We start from the raw sequence: 18,602 nt of genomic DNA on the forward strand, positions 1-18,602 counted from the left end.
GAGCATGGGTTATCTGTTCTTATCCCACAAAGTATACAGGGTAAAACACCCCAAACCTTTATGAGTGTTTGAAATCTTTTTACAAAGCATACAGCAACTTTTTATATTCAGAATCACAAAGTCAGTCTCGGATTTGAACAAGACACTCCATGGTCTGATCCTGCAATCAGAATTTAAAAAGTAAAAGCCAAAACTGTCTATCACATTAGCTGCATGCTACACAACAGAAAAAAATTTGGTCTTCAGTCACAGTTATGGACTATATAAACTTTACAGATCACCACTGAGAAAGCTTATAAGAGAGAAGGGAGGAAATATCTACATAATGTCTACATAATCCTAGATACTAGTACAGTCCGGATGAAAGGAGCTGCTGCAGCAGTTTCCTGCTTTTGAGAAAGACGGCCCTTCATCTTCAGGATGAAGAATTAGTGCATTCTAATGGGTAAATAATCCCTACTGCCCTGAGATTGACTGCAGGCTGCTCTGTAACGCACAGCATGAGTTGAGTGACTCAAACTGCCCATTCTGATCCTACAGTGGAAAACGGTTACATTTCCATAAATGTCACACTTTTTCGCAAGAGTGAAAAGACAAAGAATAAAGCTGCATAAATTAAAGAGGAAGTCCCTTTTCCCCAATGGCTAAGGCAGAGCTTTAATAGTCCGATGAATGTAAGAGAACATATCATCATCTCTGCGGTGGCCTGGCGCCCTGCCTGGGGTTTGTTTCCTGCCTTGCACCCTGTGTTGGCTGGGATTGGCTCCAGCAGACCCCCGTGACCCTGTAGTTAGGATATAGCGGGTTGGCTAATGGATGGATGGATGGATGGATATCATCATCTGCATCCAATATCAGCACAACTTGTCTAACATTTAGGTGTCTTCAGAGATTGACTTGGCATTGTGAACTATATATATATTTCTTTGTTCTGAGTTTTTTTATCCAGAAATTTGAAATGAAAATTTGACAGCAAGGGAACAGAACTTGCCGGGGATAAGTACATTTTATTAGACTTGCTATTAAAGATATAGACTGTAAATGGCAATGAAGATCACATTAATTTCATTTTTATTCTTGCTTGTTGTGCAGAAAATCCATGAAGTAGTCTACAGGGTCAACAAAAACATACAAGGCATACAAAGAAAATTACAACCCATAAGTTAATAATCAAGTACAAAATTAGCTGACATTGTGTGTGAGTGAAAGTGCACCCCAATCATCACTATAACATATCAGAAAGCACATAACAAAGAGCAGAATGGTCTTTGTGGGAAGGTTTTGAGTGCAGCCCACTGAAGATCAACAACAAAAGGGTCCTGAAGCAGCTAACGATATATACAGATTGATAAAAATCTGTGTGTGGCTCTCAGGAATCCAGATAATCCCACTACTTCCACCAGTGATGATTGGGATGTACAAAGCAATCCAAACACTTGGGCACAACTGCAGCCTGAAAGTGTCTGCCTCCTTGTCGGGATTGTTACAGCTTGTGAGCATATAAGATCTGAGCAGACTTCCATGGCAGATCTCCATTCCTTTTTTTATCTATCCAGACACATTGCAGTGGTAGACAGCAGCAAAGTCCAATGCTCACAAGCAGACACTCTTCTGAAATGCCCTGCCCAGTACAGGATGTCTATTTATGGCACCTTTTTCATAATCAAGTGTAAGTCTCAATGATGAGATGTAAAGACCTTAGCAGCTGGTAAGCAACATAGATATAATAAGTTATAATAAGTACAGGAATTGGGAAACAGCTTATTATAAAAACAATACATACATAAGTGGTGGAATAAGCTATCTATCTGTTCTACTAAAGCAAAGGAATAAAGTCCACGGGAGAGAAGAAGAAAAAAAAACATGGTTACCGGAGATGACACACAAGGTAAAAATAACAGCTATTTTGGGCACTGGTTTTACCTGTCAAGCATTCGTACAAGTTTCTAATCTAAAGTTCTGACTTTTTTTGCAATTCCAATTGTATTTACTGACAATATGAACACCCTGATGTGAATGACAAAGCAAGGGCGACAATGAGTGTACGCTTATCATACACACTTTTAAGAGGTTTCTCTACAGTATGAACTCCTTATTCTATCCTTGAGGCTAATGGCAGCTGCTCAAGTCCTATACTGCAGCTGAAATCAGAGGATAGCCTTAAAATTAGGAGCTTTAAATCACTGTGCTCTTTCCATTAGAGGGGTTCACCCTTCATTTTTAATACTCGACACTAAGAGTGGAAATTCTGATTAAGCAGCAGGAGCATGTCATTGCTGCTTACCTCAATTCTGTGAACATTTTTCACTGCATCAGTCCATAAACCTCTGCCTGATGCATCAAGCTTCATTTCACCCAATGTTTACTAAATGCACATTCAAATTAGCAAAGAGTTGTTTGTTTAGAGCCAATGTTGTGAAAGCCTAGAAGTCAGAGTCATCATCACTGTAATTAGCTCTGTCTAACTGCTCGTGGGTCTCCTCGGGATCTTGAATGTTACTTTCCTGAGCATCGGGTAGCATGATTGACTCTTGTGCAGCATCCCACTCATTGCCAGTATCTTCATCAGTTTCTTGTTTGTCACCTTGGTAATGACCTTCCTCTTCATACATGTGATTCTCTGCCAGTTCCTCAGAGCCAAAAGTGAAATCTTCATTCTCTCCAGCCACACTGCCCTCCTTGCCATGCTTGGTCATGTTTGTCTTTTCCTCCTCCACCCCCTTCTCCAGCCTCGCCTTATTCTCAGTGCTGACAACTTCACTTGTATTAAGGTCTGGCCTTGTGGTTGTTAGATCTTCATTTACCTTGTAGTCTTCAGTTGTATTAAGGTCTGGACTTGTGGTTGTTAGATCTTCATTCACCTTGTAGTTTTCAGTTGCATTAAGGCCTGGCATTGTGGTTGTCAGATCTTCATTCACCTTGCAGTCTGCCTGTACAGACTGAAGTAATTCAGTATTCTTTTGGTCAGCCACCTTTGGAGACCACATGTCAGAAGACAAGTGGTCTGGACTTGTCCACTGGCCTGCAGGATTGTCAGATATTACTCCAGATCCTGGCATGGAGGAAAAGCAAAGATACATCAAATAAGTTTGAAAAGCCACAATATCGTTCTTTAAAATTGGTACCTTACAAATTCTTGCAATATTAATGGAAAGATGGTTGGATTTTTCCAAAGCTTTTGTTCCTCACCTTGACAATGAGGTACATAGCTGGGATTTCTAGAAAGAACATTTTCAAGAGGAAAAGCATAATATATCTTGGCAGAGAGTACTGTTATGAGTCACAGCTAGCTAGAGTTAGGGAAAACCAGGTAATAACTGGACAGTGGGAAAGAACAGATCCTTTAATATGCTGTACCTGTTCCAAATTAGAGCAGACCTCCAAGTGCAGGATCTAGTAACAAAAGCTTTAAGATTAATTAAGAATGTCTCTCCTCTTGACAATGGAACATAACATGATCACCTGTGCTCCTGTTAGAATGTGATGTCTCAGCCTTTTTTTTCACCAGTGTAAACTTATGCACATGTTACTCATTCATTAGGCTTCATACATTTTGAAAGAACTGCATTTGAATTGCTAAAAAGCTTGCACCTGCATCACTTTTTGGACCTCTTGTGAGTAGAGACCCACAAATGAGCTCTCACACATTTAATTAGATTCTAGTTTTAAATGGAAAGTGTTCACATTTCAAAACTCAGAACACAGTGCTGTATATTTTCCTTTTCTAAGCAACATCACAGCATGGTGTTGAGGCCTGCAGCATCGTAGATCTATAGTCTCAGGTTCAAATCCTAATTCTTCAGTGCTGCACAGGTTAATACCTACTGGCAACTCTAAATTAACCTTTCCAAAAAAAGATTAGTATCCCTTCAAGGGTGGGTTCCAGTCTTGCTGCACCCTGTATTGCTTTATTGATATAACTGAGGGTGGAAAAATAAATCATGAATGAAAATGCTGGCTATCTGGGAAAGTAGCAGTTGGTCCTAAGTGAATATTCTATGTAAGAATCAAACCTCAAGCGATATGATCTGAGCAAGTCCAAAGCACAACTTAAATCTTCTCCATATCAAAAAATGATTTTCATTTGTCCTTCATTTGTCCAAGGTTTTAAAAGCATTCACAATGTATAGGACAGGATGGCCTCCAAAAGGTGTGCTCTTCTAGCCCTGGTGCTTATCTTCTTCTTTCAGCTGCTCCCGTTAGGGGTTGCCATATCTTTCTGTTCTCTGCATCTTGTTCTGTTACACCCATCACCTACATGTCCTCTGTCACCACATCCATAAACCTTCGCTTAGGTCTTCCTCTTTTCTTCTTCCCTGGCAGATCTATCCTTAGCATCCTTCTCCCAATATACCCAGCATCTCTCCTCTGCACATGTCCAAACCAACACAATCTCACCTCTCTGACTTTGTCTCCCAACTGTCCAACTTGAGCTGACCCTCTAATGCAGATAACCACAGGCAGATATCGATCTTGGTCAATGTCTCCCACACAGTGTCATAAACACCCATACAAAGATATTAATCAGGCACAAAAGTATTGTCATCTATGCCTGTGTCATTCTGGAATCAGCCTGAGGCAACACAATGGAGTGTGTAACACTTAAGCGGATGTCACATTACGCAACTTCTAGCTGTAGTATATGTCAGACTTACCAACTGTGTTGCTGATCTTGTCGCCAGACCAAGTTAATTTACATGTCTCAAAATCATGCTTGTCCATTTTTCTGACAGCCAATTGCATGCTGCCTGGCGGAGCCAGTGCTGTACAAAGGGTTAACATGTACAGCGAGTTTAGTCACAAACTCTACCCTTGTTTTTTCTCTCTCTGTTTTGTCAAGGCATTAGATAGACAAGTTTCTCTTCTGCTTGTGAGGTCCAGAACACCTGCATCACTTATTCCTTGTTGATACATTAAATACATTGTACTTTCGGATAAGCACTCATTTGTTGTCAGTTCTCAAGCACACACAGCCTGCCACTACTTCTAAAGACAAAATTAAGGCTGTTTTTGATTTTGTTGGGCTGAGTATAGTTGGAATGAGTCGCTTTGCATGTCTTACTACGTCTCATGGGAGCGTGCCACTGACTGTCCTAGTAAGATTATGTAAATGAAGGGTGCAACTAAAAATTACTAATAAAAGTCATCTAATTCGACACGGCCCTAACTTTGACTGTCAGCCTAGTGTGTATAAAGAACAATGAACTCATGGATCACAGGAATTAGACTTTGTGTCAGCTGTATATGGTCAGTCGAAACAGTGGGAGTCAGGTGGGAGTCAGTCTACCACTCTCTGCTGCCATTTCACACACTACAGAAGGCTTCATATACGAAAGGAACATTTATAAATAATTTTGCTACTGGGATCAACATCATGTAGTAGAATGCGAGGGTTGCTACAAGTGTTTAGCGCTCTGCAGGCAGGCAGACGGCACCGTGCCACCCGCTCCTATTTATGTCCCGCTGAAGCCAGCTGCTGACAGTCGTTAGTATGCAAAAGCGAGCGTGTTTCTGTGGTAGGTTATAAAAAATGAAGTACAACAAAGCCTTGCCATCCACAGAGAAAAGCTTTACTCATTCTTAATTGAGTTAATCACTTTATTAACGTACACAGGCAAAAGATGAATAAGCTCTTATCTGTTAAGAGCCAAATAATGAATGTTCTGCCAAACGCAGCAAAGACCGTTTGTTCAAGAAAAAAGAAATCTGCACTGATAAAGGTCTTCTGGGATATTTTCTTCAAATGCACTCAGTATCAAAGTTAATCTAACAGAAAATATGTCATAATGGCCAATAAGGCTTTTCATATATTACTGCAGCTGACAAGTGTCGTCTTTTATCAAAGACAAGGCCTTAAAACAGGCCATTTGTGATCTGTAAGAAACTCTAATTATATTAAGAAAGTAGGAACTGTGAAGAGCGTACATTATGTGGAAGGAGCCTAGGTACGATGCAGCACTGTTGTACCTTTGTTGCAAGTTCCAAAAAACCTGGCAGCTGGGTATTTTAATCATGCCCCTTAACTCCAACTATTTGATGCTGCTGGTGTTCATGCCCTAATTTTCCTAAACCTTGCTTAATCAGGACCTGATGACCACTTATCAAACTGGGCAGTGATCTGCATCCTGCTACACATTTGGTGAAATCACCAACAGTAAAACTGACAACAGCTGTAATGCTACTTCATAGTGCTTGCCTTCATAAAACAATTGAACTAAGGGCTAACTTGACATTACAGTATCTACAGACATATATCTGTATACTGAACAAATGGAGTGTCCAGTCCTGGGCCTACTTGATCATCATTGACCACCCAAAGATTTGCCTGAAGGATTTGTTTTTCATTCCTTTATGGAGAGATTTTACACATTCTATCCATATTCCTTTAATTTTTTTCCTCTGCCATTCTTAGACCCAGTACCCACTAAATGAAGAGGTTTGCATGCCTGAGATGTGACAAACAAGAAACAGATGTAGCACCTATCCCTGTCCCTTGTGTTCACAATCAGAAGCAGTACAAAACTGAAGACTGTTTATTCGGTAAGTGGGTATTTGACGAAGTGTCGCACCTTTATTTGCAGACACTTACCTTTGGCCGCTGGCTCTGCCGGGGTTAATCTTGAAAATGTATTTTCCTGATGAGACTCAGTGAGATGTGATGCTGGTAATGACCTGAAAAGAAGAAGATATTTTCCAATATTAACATCTGCAGCAGATGGTGGTCTTTACCATTTTAATGTCAAGCATGTGCCTCGTTATGCTTAGTGGCAGGGTCCCATAAGCAGCATAAAATCTGAGCACAGTGGGATTCACAAGTCTGTTTCTTAAATTTGCAGTGCCTAAGAAATACATGTGAGGGTGGGTAGAATATGACGGATACAAGAGATGAACACCAATTGGTCAGGTATAGTGAGCGGGCTTCTTCTATCAACATGACTTTCAGCTCCACATCCTTCAGCCAGTTCTCTTCTCTTCTCATTCAATGTCATGATGACTCAAATAACATAGAAAAAGCAAATATTAAAAATCAACCAAGGACAACATATTGGTGCAGTGCGTGTAGCTCTGCTGCCTCTCTATTATCTTAAAATTGCAGAGACATGTGTTTGAATCCCAACTTGGTCACAGTCTGCAGTGTTTTTCTTGGTGCAAAGAGAATTGTCTGCATCTTAGCATCAGCAAAAAAAAGAACTGGTTATTGACTTTCACCGCACCAAAGAGCCTCTATGTCTGGTCGCTGTTCAGTAACTGAATATAGAGGTGGTCCACTTCTACAAGTACTTGGGGGTCCACATTAATGACAGGTTAGACTTGTCTCAGAACATAGAAGAACTATATAAGAATGTGCAGTGCAGGCTGTTTTAGGAGACTGTGTTCCTTTAATGTAGGAAGTGACAATGTTCACATCTTCTATAACTCTGTGATGACCAGTGTGATTTTCTATGCTTTAGCGTGCTGGGCTGGCAACATCACTTCAAGAGAGGCCCACCAAATCAACAGGCTAATTAAAAGAGCAACATCAGTTATGGAGAACACTCTGGACCCCCTGGAGGTAGTAGCAAAGGGGAGTATTAAAACAAAACTGAGTGCCATTATGAACAATGCTGCACATCCTCTATCTGACACACTAACACTGCGTGCTTTCAGCCAACAAATTATTCAGCAGAAGTGTGTCAAGAAATGCTACTGGGGCTCCTTTATACAAAATAACAAAAAGGAAGTATTTAACTGTGAAAGTGACAGCCAAGTCTGAACATTTGTTTCTTTTTAATCTTCTTGATACATAGTCATTCTAATATGAGTTCAGACCAAAGTGTGTGGGCATATTTATTTATTTACCTAACTATTTATTTATTTATTTATTAAACAAGCTTCTGTAAAAAGCTAGATTTCCCCCTGGAGACAAATAAAGTTTGTTCTATCTATCTATCTATCTATCTATCTATCTATCTATCTATCTATCTATCTATCTATCTATCTATCTATCTATCTATCTATCTATCCTGTACTTTTACATTTATACTATTATATGTGGTAGTTATGCATTGCTGACCACCTCCAAATGTGGTCTAACTGTTCCAACGACAGGTGCATGTGTTCCTGGTTTTATGCGTCCAAGTACTATCCAATTATGACTAAATTACTGAAAACACATAGATTTTGAACAGGGGGCCTACATAGCATCTGCAAATGTGTGTGTGTGTTTATCTCGTTATTCTGCTTCTTTCCTCCCACATCCAAATGATGGTGTATACAGTACATATATTCATCGGTGCACTAGTGAACTGTCACATTGGTAGGAAAAATCCAACTCTCTAACCCTGAGTTGAATAAAGAGGACACTATAATTGGATGGAGACCAAATAAGCAATGACAATTGTACAGGGTGGTGCAGGGAAATGGGAAATTTCTGAACAAGGTGTTGCCGACCCTGGGGCTTCAACAGTTGTTTTGGACCAATATAACCTCATTTAGAACCCCTTGCCAGTAGTTATAAAGGAGTAGAGGAGTGGTACGCAATGAGCGTTCACTGTGAAAGCCTTTTATAAGAATGGTGATAGTGTGACTGCTGCGCAAAGGGAATTTTGGCGTCATTACCAATTAGGTTGTCAGGATCGTGTCCCGTCTGCTCATGCGATTACAACATGGTTGTATAATTTCGAAGAAACAGGTTTAGCCTTAAAAAAAGTCCCCAGGTGGAGCCACTTTGCATACTGCCTGACAATTGATGGCAGCTATTCGACGATTGTTTGGAAGGTGTGTCATTTCACACAACGATGACATTTAATGGCCTCTGAGATCCCCAGATCTTACTGTTTGTAATTTTTTTCCTGTGGGCCCATCTTAAAAGCCAAGTGTACCGCACACGTCCTGCAACCACTGCTGAACAAAAAAGAAGGACTGAAGAGGAAATCGTTGGCATTCCTCTAGTCATGTAATGTCAAGCAATGCAGAATTTCCACAACAGGTTGTCAGAATGTGTACGGAGAAATGGACAACATCTTCCTGACGTTTTCTTCAAAACATGAACTGAATATTTAATGAATATTGATTACCATCATTAATTGCATATCCTGTACGATACATTTCATCATTAAATGCATTCTGTAATGTGTTTATTCGTGCATTGAACATCAGTTGAAAATTTCCTGTTTCCCTGCACCACCCTGAATTAAAATACAGATTCAAATAATACCAACAAGAATAAAAATTCACAATTAACCAGTTACATGTGTCTCTCACTCATTTCATTGCTCATCTTTTCATATCTCCTTCATTTCACTATTCCTTCACCTTTATGAACTCCAGCATCTCCTGTACATGTAACTGCAGTACATGGATGGGGGGATTTTTTGGTCCGTCATAACGTTGATATCTTTGTCTTTGAACTACACCTATATGCTATTCACATCTTGACAGTTGATGTGTTTATTTTAAATAGACAATGCCTATTCCAAACAGCACTGTAGTATGTAACAAAACACAACTCTTGTGTCACCAGCAGCACTGATAGAAATTGAATCAAAAGGCTAAAATATGCAGTCATCTATCTAGCCATCTGGCTCTGTCCATTCAGAGTCACAGGGGTGACATGATTCCAGCAGTAAGACATGAGTACACACAATTGCTGGATGGAGGTCTAATTAGGTAAAGCAGAGAAGCTTGTTTACTGATGAGCTTGACCTTACATTGTTGGGCAATGGGGTAGAAAGGTACATATTTGGGTAAGACAAATTACCCACAGCAGAAATGTATCCCATGAGATCAGTGGCTCAGCACCCAGTTGAGCTGTAACATGCACAGATGGCTGTGGACAGATTCGGGCGTGAAGACAAGTTTTTCTCTTTAGTTTATTCTTCACACATAATATATAACAATCCACTGGGAATGTCTTAGCTTTTAAAATCATATAAAGAAAATATAAAAATAAGACACAGCACAAACCTAGAAACGTAATGTACTGCCTGCGTTGGGTCACTGCATTATGTCCAGGGCTCTTAAATTCAATTATTCACCCACATTTAGGAGGAAAGGCAAGTTAAAATGATTTCCATTGTAACTTGTGTTGCAATTCATCTGACTCATCTCAAGTTACATCCGGTCTTTGTTACAACTTACCCACTGGGCGAAGTTCTCTTGCGAGTCCTTGATCTTTGAGTCAAGCAAGAGTCAGATCTAGAGGCTAGCAAAATTGCAGTTCTCCTTAGCTGCCAGTGTTGTGCTGACTTCAGACTTGGAAGGGGAAGCTTTAGGACACAGCACTGTAAACCAGACAAAGAAGTAAAGTGAAAAACCTTTAGCGATATGGTACTATAGGGAAGAAGAAAACCAGACCGCCGCAAAAACTGTATACAAACGTCAAAGCCATGATCTGGATACTGTGGTTTCCAAAAATAAGGTGCCAACAGAATCCATGTCTGGATTGAAGTAGCCAGCATGGAACGGCCTGTCATGTTCAGACATCTGCACTTTTACTCACATCAGGCTTCATGTATCCAAAGGTGTTTATACTACCGGGTCCTGAAGAAGGTGCCCTCACTTGTCACAACATAAATGAGATTTATTTTAAAATGTTTTTCAGGGTAATCAGGTATGCAGGAGGCCTTCCTGCTGTCTCATTTTTAATGGTAAAAAACAAATTTTAATTTGATGGCACACTTGGAACAGGCAAGTGTCGCCTGAATATCTTGCATGCTATCAAATAGTGATGCTATAACCAACTGAAATCAACAGTATACTTGCCACACACCCTAACTGTACATACTGTAGCTGTGCAGCTCAGGGAAGAGCTGACATCAAAAGGAAAGCCATCTGAAGCCATCACCCCCAAAGATTTATAAGTCTTAAACATGAGAGCTTAGGGACCTTATTGTCAATACACTGATGCCCTGGTGCCTATGGCTGTGCAAAGTTGGTGTTACTGAGGTTAGGTCTGCTAGTTCAATAAGCTACCATTGACAGATCTTCACTGCAAGGAACAGTGGGGCTTGATTATACTAACTCTGATCTTCAACCCAAGTGAAAAAGCTTGGACACACTAAGCTTATCAAATATTTTCAGCCCAAGGAATAGAGGAATCATATCAGCACCACATATCTTCATCCCAAGGAGTGGAGAAGCATGATCACACCATCTAAATATCTGCACCTCTAGCTTTAATGAATGACCTCTCCATTGGAGGTCAGTGCTCACAGCTTTAACACCTTCTTAACTGTTCAGAATTCAAGAGTCCTACAAGCAGTTACATAGCATTAGGACAAGAATTGGTGGCTTTTCAGTGTAGTCTAATCAGAAAGTCAATAAGGCCTAGTGCCTAAGGACCTGAATTACAAGCTCTTTCCCCTACCCACTTGCTGTGTACCGCTGAGTAGGTCATTGAAGCTGCCTGTGCTCCAATTTCAAAAAACATATAGAAGCCTCAAGACAATAGTGCAATACTTCCAAAGCACCTAAGGAGGGTGATCACTATAGGATGGCCTTAAACTACATAAATAATGTGTTTTACTTTGGTGGTCACCAGACTAACATTACCCAAAGTGTAAACTCATGTCTCATCATGTGGATGGGATATATTGATCTAAGTATATATGAGCTCATTTAAGAATGGTTAAGTGAATAAATGGTTAACTCTAGTTCTCCTTTTGGCATTGAGACAGATATATTTCGGCTGCCTAAAGGCAGTTGTTGGCTCAGTAAATTTGATCCCCGAGAACAGAAAGCAAACTCTCTCCGGGGTATCAAGGCTGCTTTCAGACATGCCAGACCATAAACCCATTTACTGTCTCGGTAAAGCTTTAGATCTTTTTCCTGAATGACCTACTTTGCCCTGGATTTTGATGTCACATTCATTTCCTCAGGGCATCTTTCTCAGCGACATGAAAAACACACAGGTACTGAATACAAAGCATAAAGTCTCGCCTGCAGCTGACAATGTGAGCGAGGTGCAGGGGGACTGATATTGACACATCGTACTTAATACAGCCGGAATACAATTATTTTCATTTTTGGTGCCCCAGAGGTGCCATAATTACTTATTTTCCCCAGCTACTTTATTTCTAATGGAAGCGGAAGTGTGGGAGAAGATTGTCTAGCTGCTTCACAGCATCAGGCAGTTTGCCTCTTCAGGCCTTCGGTAACGTGCCCAGGCTGCCAATCCAGTTTTTATGAGTGCATCCAGATTTACTGTTGCCATGCAATCAGCTGCCACTAGATTTATGTTAGGATGATTGTACTGAGTGAGGATGTTGTATATAATTTAGCAGTGTCCAAACAGCATTGGTATTTCCCATCTGGGCAATTAGAAGAATGAGACAGAATACCATGATATTCAAAAATCCACTTCATGTTCACAGAAAATGTTTAGAAAGAGGAGTGAGAATTATGATAATTCCTAAAGAATTGAGCAGCTCTTGTAATAACTGATCACAGGGTGCCATATCTGTTAATAAAATGATCCAATGATCATTTGATACTGCCAGCTCAACAGCTAAAGATCACATCACCCCAGTTTCACAAACACGTAGAAGAAGCTTTCAAGAATGACGTGAATAACAAATAATCATTTCTTATCTAAACCAGCTTTTTCCAACTCAGGGATGCAGGAGGCAAAAAGTTGTACCAAAGTTGCTTGAATGTAGCAATGGAGTCTGTAGACATTGGGAACAATTACTGAATGATAGATCATTACGATGTGTAAGGTGGTTCAAATACAGAGTTATAGAAAAGCCAAAAGTCAGACCAATGATTGTCCAAACAACATACAAGCCCCTTCTGACATGAAAATGCAATCATGATACTTTCACACTTGTAAGATTTTCTTATGTAACTAGTGATGTTTTACAAGGCTCATTTTTCTTATAGAATACATATTTTTTAATAGGATAGGTCTACTGCTAGACATAATGTCACATTTGCACCGTCATGAATACTAGGGTGAAGTAACCGGTGAAAGAGTTTCCTCCCTTGGAAAACTAGTTGAACACTAAGGACTAAACCATGATTGTTGGATCATTCCCCAGGGTATTCACTACATTATTGAACTAAGCAGTTACATCTCCAGAACCACCACTGAGCATGCTGCCTACAAGCCTTTGGAACATAGCTGGAGCCCTGCTCAAATCAAATGGGAGAACATTATAGTAACATACGCCAGTTGACGTTCTAAAGGCAATGTATCATTGATAGGTTAGATGGAGTGACATTCACCATTATCCCTTAGACAATTCAATTCAGGTTAAGTAGTAGATCTTCCTTAACTTCTCCAACAGCTTAAAAATCCTTAAGATGACACAGCATTTTACTTCCTGAAGTCTGTGCAAAAGCAAATCCTTTCATAACCTTATTAAAACAAGACAATAGGACCAGATCATTAAATTTTAGAATGTTCCATAATGTCCGTACTGAACAAGGCCTTAACATAGCTTTCTTTAGCTTGGACCACATTCATTGGAATCCAGCAAGACCAGAGGCCTAAGAGGGAGGATTCCTTCAAGATGACATTATATGAGTGCTGCAAGTTGCTAATTTTTACAACCAAAACTAAATCTCAAGTCAGTTTTCTTTGTTTTCTTTCAATCTATACTAATAAAAGGCAAAGCCATCACTCACTCACTCACTCACTCACTCACTCACTCATCACTAATTCTCCAACTTCCCGTGTAGGTAGAAGGCTGAAATTTGGCAGGCTTATTCCTTACAGCTTTCTTACAAAAGTTGGGCAGGTTTCATTTCGAAATTCTACGCATAAGGGTCATAACTGGAAGCTATTTTTCCCCATATAATGTAATGGAGTCTTGAGTTGGAGATGGCCGTGGGGGGCGGAGTTTCGTGTGACATCATCACGCCTCCTACGTAAGTACGTAGAGAACAAGGAAGAACTCCAAACAGCGATCAGCACAAAACGCCATTTTCACAATTGAGAAGGCAGAAAAACATTATGAAGCAAATGATGCATACAAGCATATTCATAAGTACAGCTACTGCGGAAACAAAGCACGGCGTGAACCGTAAGTTTATATTAAATTAAGTTCATAGACAGGCTGCCACTAGCGTTTGTAATTTAGTGCCTGCCCATATAAGGCCGTCCATCAGCGGCAATCCAATACAAACACTGCCGGTAAATGTTCACGGGTGAAGGACTGTGCTTATGCAGAGGAAGATGAGATGGTCAGGGTGGTGTTTGGCACAAACTCATTGAAACTGAGAGAGAAAGTTTTAAGTGCCGGGTCTTAGCTGACATTACGAGATGGCACCAGTACAGCTGGGAACCTTCGATGCAAGAACACCAAGCGGCTCCGTGAACTGGCGCGTGCACAGACAAAAGCAACAGTTCCAAAGAGTGCTGAACAAAACCGAATTACACAATTGAGAAGGCAGCAAAAAAATATGAAGCGTCTTATACATACAATCATATTCATAAGTGCAGCTACTGCGGAAACAAAGCACACGGTGGAAAAAGTGAATGTCCTGCTAAAGGAAGACAGTGTAAAAAAACCCGTGCATGCAGTTTGTCACATCACAGATAAAAGGAAGACGAGCTGTTTATTGATGCAGTAAGGAACTAATCGATGAATGAAACCTCTTATCTTTACAGCGATTGACAAACACGGAATGTAACTTGAACACATCCTACAAATACGAGCCTGATTGAAAGAAATAATGATAATCAAATCCTTGATGACAGCAACATTCAATAACACTCACAAAACAATTACTGTATATTGACAATCATGTTACGTTATTTTTAAAATGTTCCCTTTTCTTATTCATAACTTCTACTTCTCCACTGCGATACGGGTATATATATATAATGTATATATATACCCGATCTACAATACATACTTTAGCATAGACAAGCCACACACTGTGGCGCAATTGTAGAGTCTTAAGCCTCTAACGCCGACATTCGAGGTTGATTCGAGAGGGATGTACTGACTATGTACGCTACCCCGATTCATTTTACCTTCGCATCTCCTTGGTTTGGGACGTATGAAAAATATTAGGTTAGCAGAATCATGTTACGTTATTTTTAAAATTTTCCTTTCTTAGCACAAGCACAGCTGAGAAGCTTCATGCATGTACTCCATAAGCGTTAAAAATAACGCATTTAATCACACTTTCAATTCCAAGCAAGCGGAACTTTTGTCAATGCATGATTTCCTGGTACATCCATTACACTGATGCACACATCACAGCTACAAAAATGTTAGAGTCGGAATAAAGCGCGTTCCTACGACTGATCATTTCGACTACCAGCGAAGCCTTGATTAAAGCATGGTTTTGTGCACACTGAAAAGCAAGCAAAATTAGATGCATTACAGAAAGCGGACTTTGTGGCTCTTACTGGGGATCATTGGACTTCCGTGACCGTTAGTAATTCTAAATACATCTAATTACAAAATGTTCAATGATCACACTGTTTTAGCCTAATGTACAAAATAATTTTGGCTAATGTTACTCAGAGTTTAAAGAGTAAGCTGGTCAAATTACCTTTTATGTTTCTGACTTATTTTTTAAGAAGAAAAACTGCACTTTATGTTGAAATTTTGGTTATTATTATTTAAAGACAATACTATTCTGAAAATGTACTTAAAGTACTTAAACTACCACTTTATTTTTAAGTCTGCCCAATTTTAACCAGGGATGATATTTTTTTTCTGTTTTGAATTCAAATGCAGTTTAAAGCTTTTTTCAGAAATTAAAACAGCTTCAGTTTACAATATTCATGTCCATGTCTATTATTTGATTCTGTAAGCCCACTAAAACCGTTTTAAATTAAAAAAAAAACATTTGCATTTGGGGCAAATTTATGTGCGATTACATACGATTAATCAAGATTAATTCTTACACAGCCTCTAATTAATTGGATTAATTTTTTAATCGAGTCCCACCTAATATATATATATGTAGATATATATATGTAGATTTGTATATATATGTGTATATACAGTATATATGTAGATATGTATATGTTGTATATACAGTATGTATATATGTGTGTGTGTATATATACAGTATGTGTATATATGTATATGTATATATATGTATGTGTGTATATATATATATATATATATATATATATATATATATATATATATAATTTAAAAAGATAGATAGGACAAAAACACTCATATCAATGACAAAACAATTACATTAACAATCATCTTACGTTATTTTTAAAATGTTTGCTTTTCTTTTTCATAACTTCTTTAACACACTACTTCTCCGCTGCGAAGCGCGGGTATTCTGCTAGTTATTAACTAAAACCTTTAAACTTTCCAGTAGCATCACTTGTGAGATGAAACAGTGTGGTATAAACCTTCTAAGCAATGGAATCTATAAGCTATGGAAGAGTGGATAGGTGGTAGTGCCTTTCCTTCACATGTTCTATATCAAAATGCAATATTACTCAAAGAGGAGTTGGCACCACCTGGCCTATGGTGAACTTTTGTCATCTCTGCTTTAAAGAAAACATCTTACTGGTGCAACATCTTTGAAATGGTATGTGACTACTAAGCAACCAGATGTGGGCAATCTTGCTAACAGCATGTAAAATGTTATTGACAAGTGTAGGAGTTATACAATTTCTACATACCCTATGTACAAATATAAAGCTTTGTGAAGGGCACTAGACATGAGTGGAGGCCAATCTAACATGGTGTATAATACCAGATGTGTGTGAACTGCAGCTGGTAAAACATCAGTCGCTTCAACTTACCTGCCAAGTCTTGTTCATATAAACGGGGCATTCGAAGAGCTGGTCTCTCCCTTCAAGCATCCCTGCTGTTTTCAAAAATGGCTTTACAGTGACATACGTTAGAGGTGTATTTTCATTCCTAAGGTGAAAAAAATAAAAGTGGTTCATATAAATACTGTAATTACCTGAGCCGATATATATATATATATATATATATATATATATATATATATATATATATATATATATATATATATATATATATATATATATATATATATATATATATAGTGACAGATGTCCGGGGACATTGCCCCCACCAGGACGACGGGAAGGACCAGGAAAGGGACAGAATTTTCCCCAGAACATGAAAGAGCAGCCTTCCCTGTGGAAGAACGTGGCCATGGCCAGGGGACGTCTGGACAGCTTGAGAAGTGCAGCCAGAAGAGGAGCTGAGACTGTGTGCAACACTTCCGTCACACCCAGAAGTGCTGCTGGATGTTAATCAAGAAACACCTGGAGCTCTTCCGGGTGCTGTATAAAGAAGGCCACCACACTCCACTTGACTTGAGTCGGGAGGAGGAAAACAGAGCTTGCGAGAGAGGAGTGGAGGCAGCCGAAGAGAGAAAAGGACTGAGTAGTTGTGGGGGAACTGGACTGTAAATATTGTAAATAAACTGTGTGTGTTGTGGGCATTGGGTGTCATGTCTGTCTGTAGCCGGGCTATCTGTTACATGGCTTCCCAGATGGGACTGCCTGCCAGTTAAAAGGCAGGGGACCCCATAAAAATAATTCTGTGAGCCGCCCAGCACAGCAGTTAGAGGCACATGCACACCACGACACACGTGCACCGTGCAACCAGCAGCTCGACTTACAAGCCGCTGGAGGTCCACAGAAGCAACGCTCCTGCCTCAAGCCCACGTCGCCAACACAGAAGGCTGGGTCAGCACAGGAGCTGAACAGGCCAGCCGGAGGATGAATGCCCTGGAAGACGGAGTCCGCAAGGTTAGTCTCATGTCTGAGAGTGAACAGCCTGGCAGAAAATTCTGTACAGTTCCCTAGTGTTGTTTCTTGGCCATGGACTGCTTGTTTCTACTTTATTTTCAATGGAGATGGTTTTTGTCTTCTTTACTGTATCACCAGCACTTGCATCAGATTTGTGTTTCAGAGACATTGTTGAAGAGTGAAGAGAAAAGATTAAGATGAGCTCTTCTGCACAGCACTGTACACGCTATCACAACAGAAGGCACCAGCTGTCAACGCGTCTGATGTACTGACAAGAGGCAACTTCCTGCTATGTACATAACAGTACAAGCAGGCATGCTATTGAGAGTGAATGGGGGCATCAACGGGCGGTTTATCATCAGCCCACCTCACAGTCACCTCCACTACAGTATGCTGCCTGCAGCGTCCGCCCACCGAGAACAAACACGGTGCGGCCAAAGGCGGGTAGTGAATAGCCCCCATTCATTAGGCAGCCATCCGATAGACACTACAATGCTACCCCCCGTCGCCCCAATTACCCTCAATGGCCTCCGTTCAGCCACAACTAGGTCACCGCTTGCAGCATTACCAGCTGTCCACCGATGATGAACGGGGCAGCCATGTATGGTGGGTGGGCAGTGAAACCACTTGCAGACGGGAGCCGCCCGAGGGACACTACACTGCACAAGCAGCGAAATCACCCCCTCCAGCCTCCATCCAGCCACCACTTGCAGCATTACCAGCCACCCAGCAAGAACGAACGGGGCAGCCGTGTGTGGTGGGCAGGCAGTGAAACCGCTTGCCGCCGGGAGCCGCCCAAGGGACACTACACTGCACGGGCAGTGAAATAGCCCCCTCCATACTCCATCCAGCCACTGCTTGCAGTGTCCCCAGGCCGAAGATGACAAAGCGGCAGTTACTG

The 18,602-nt window shown here is 40.4% G+C and overlaps 1 protein-coding gene across 1 annotated transcript in view; it reads right to left on the minus strand.

The window, feature by feature from the left end:
• Positions 1–995: 995 nt before the first annotated feature.
• LOC120531521 (dynein beta chain, ciliary-like) overlaps positions 996–18,602 on the minus strand; it is a 285,809-nt gene continuing 268,202 nt past the window's right edge. Inside the window, exons 43-46 of the mRNA XM_039756997.1 lie at positions 16,718–16,835; positions 10,120–10,262; positions 6,590–6,672; positions 996–3,052 (exon numbers count right to left, since the gene is read on the minus strand). Coding sequence (XP_039612931.1) covers positions 2,424–3,052; positions 6,590–6,672; positions 10,120–10,262; positions 16,718–16,835 — 973 coding nt within the window. The 3' untranslated portion in view covers positions 996–2,423. The remainder of the gene's footprint in view (positions 3,053–6,589; positions 6,673–10,119; positions 10,263–16,717; positions 16,836–18,602) is intronic.

Source organism: Polypterus senegalus, chromosome 6 (assembly GCF_016835505.1).
Source record: "Polypterus senegalus isolate Bchr_013 chromosome 6, ASM1683550v1, whole genome shotgun sequence".
Lineage (NCBI taxonomy): Eukaryota > Metazoa > Chordata > Cladistia > Polypteriformes > Polypteridae > Polypterus > Polypterus senegalus.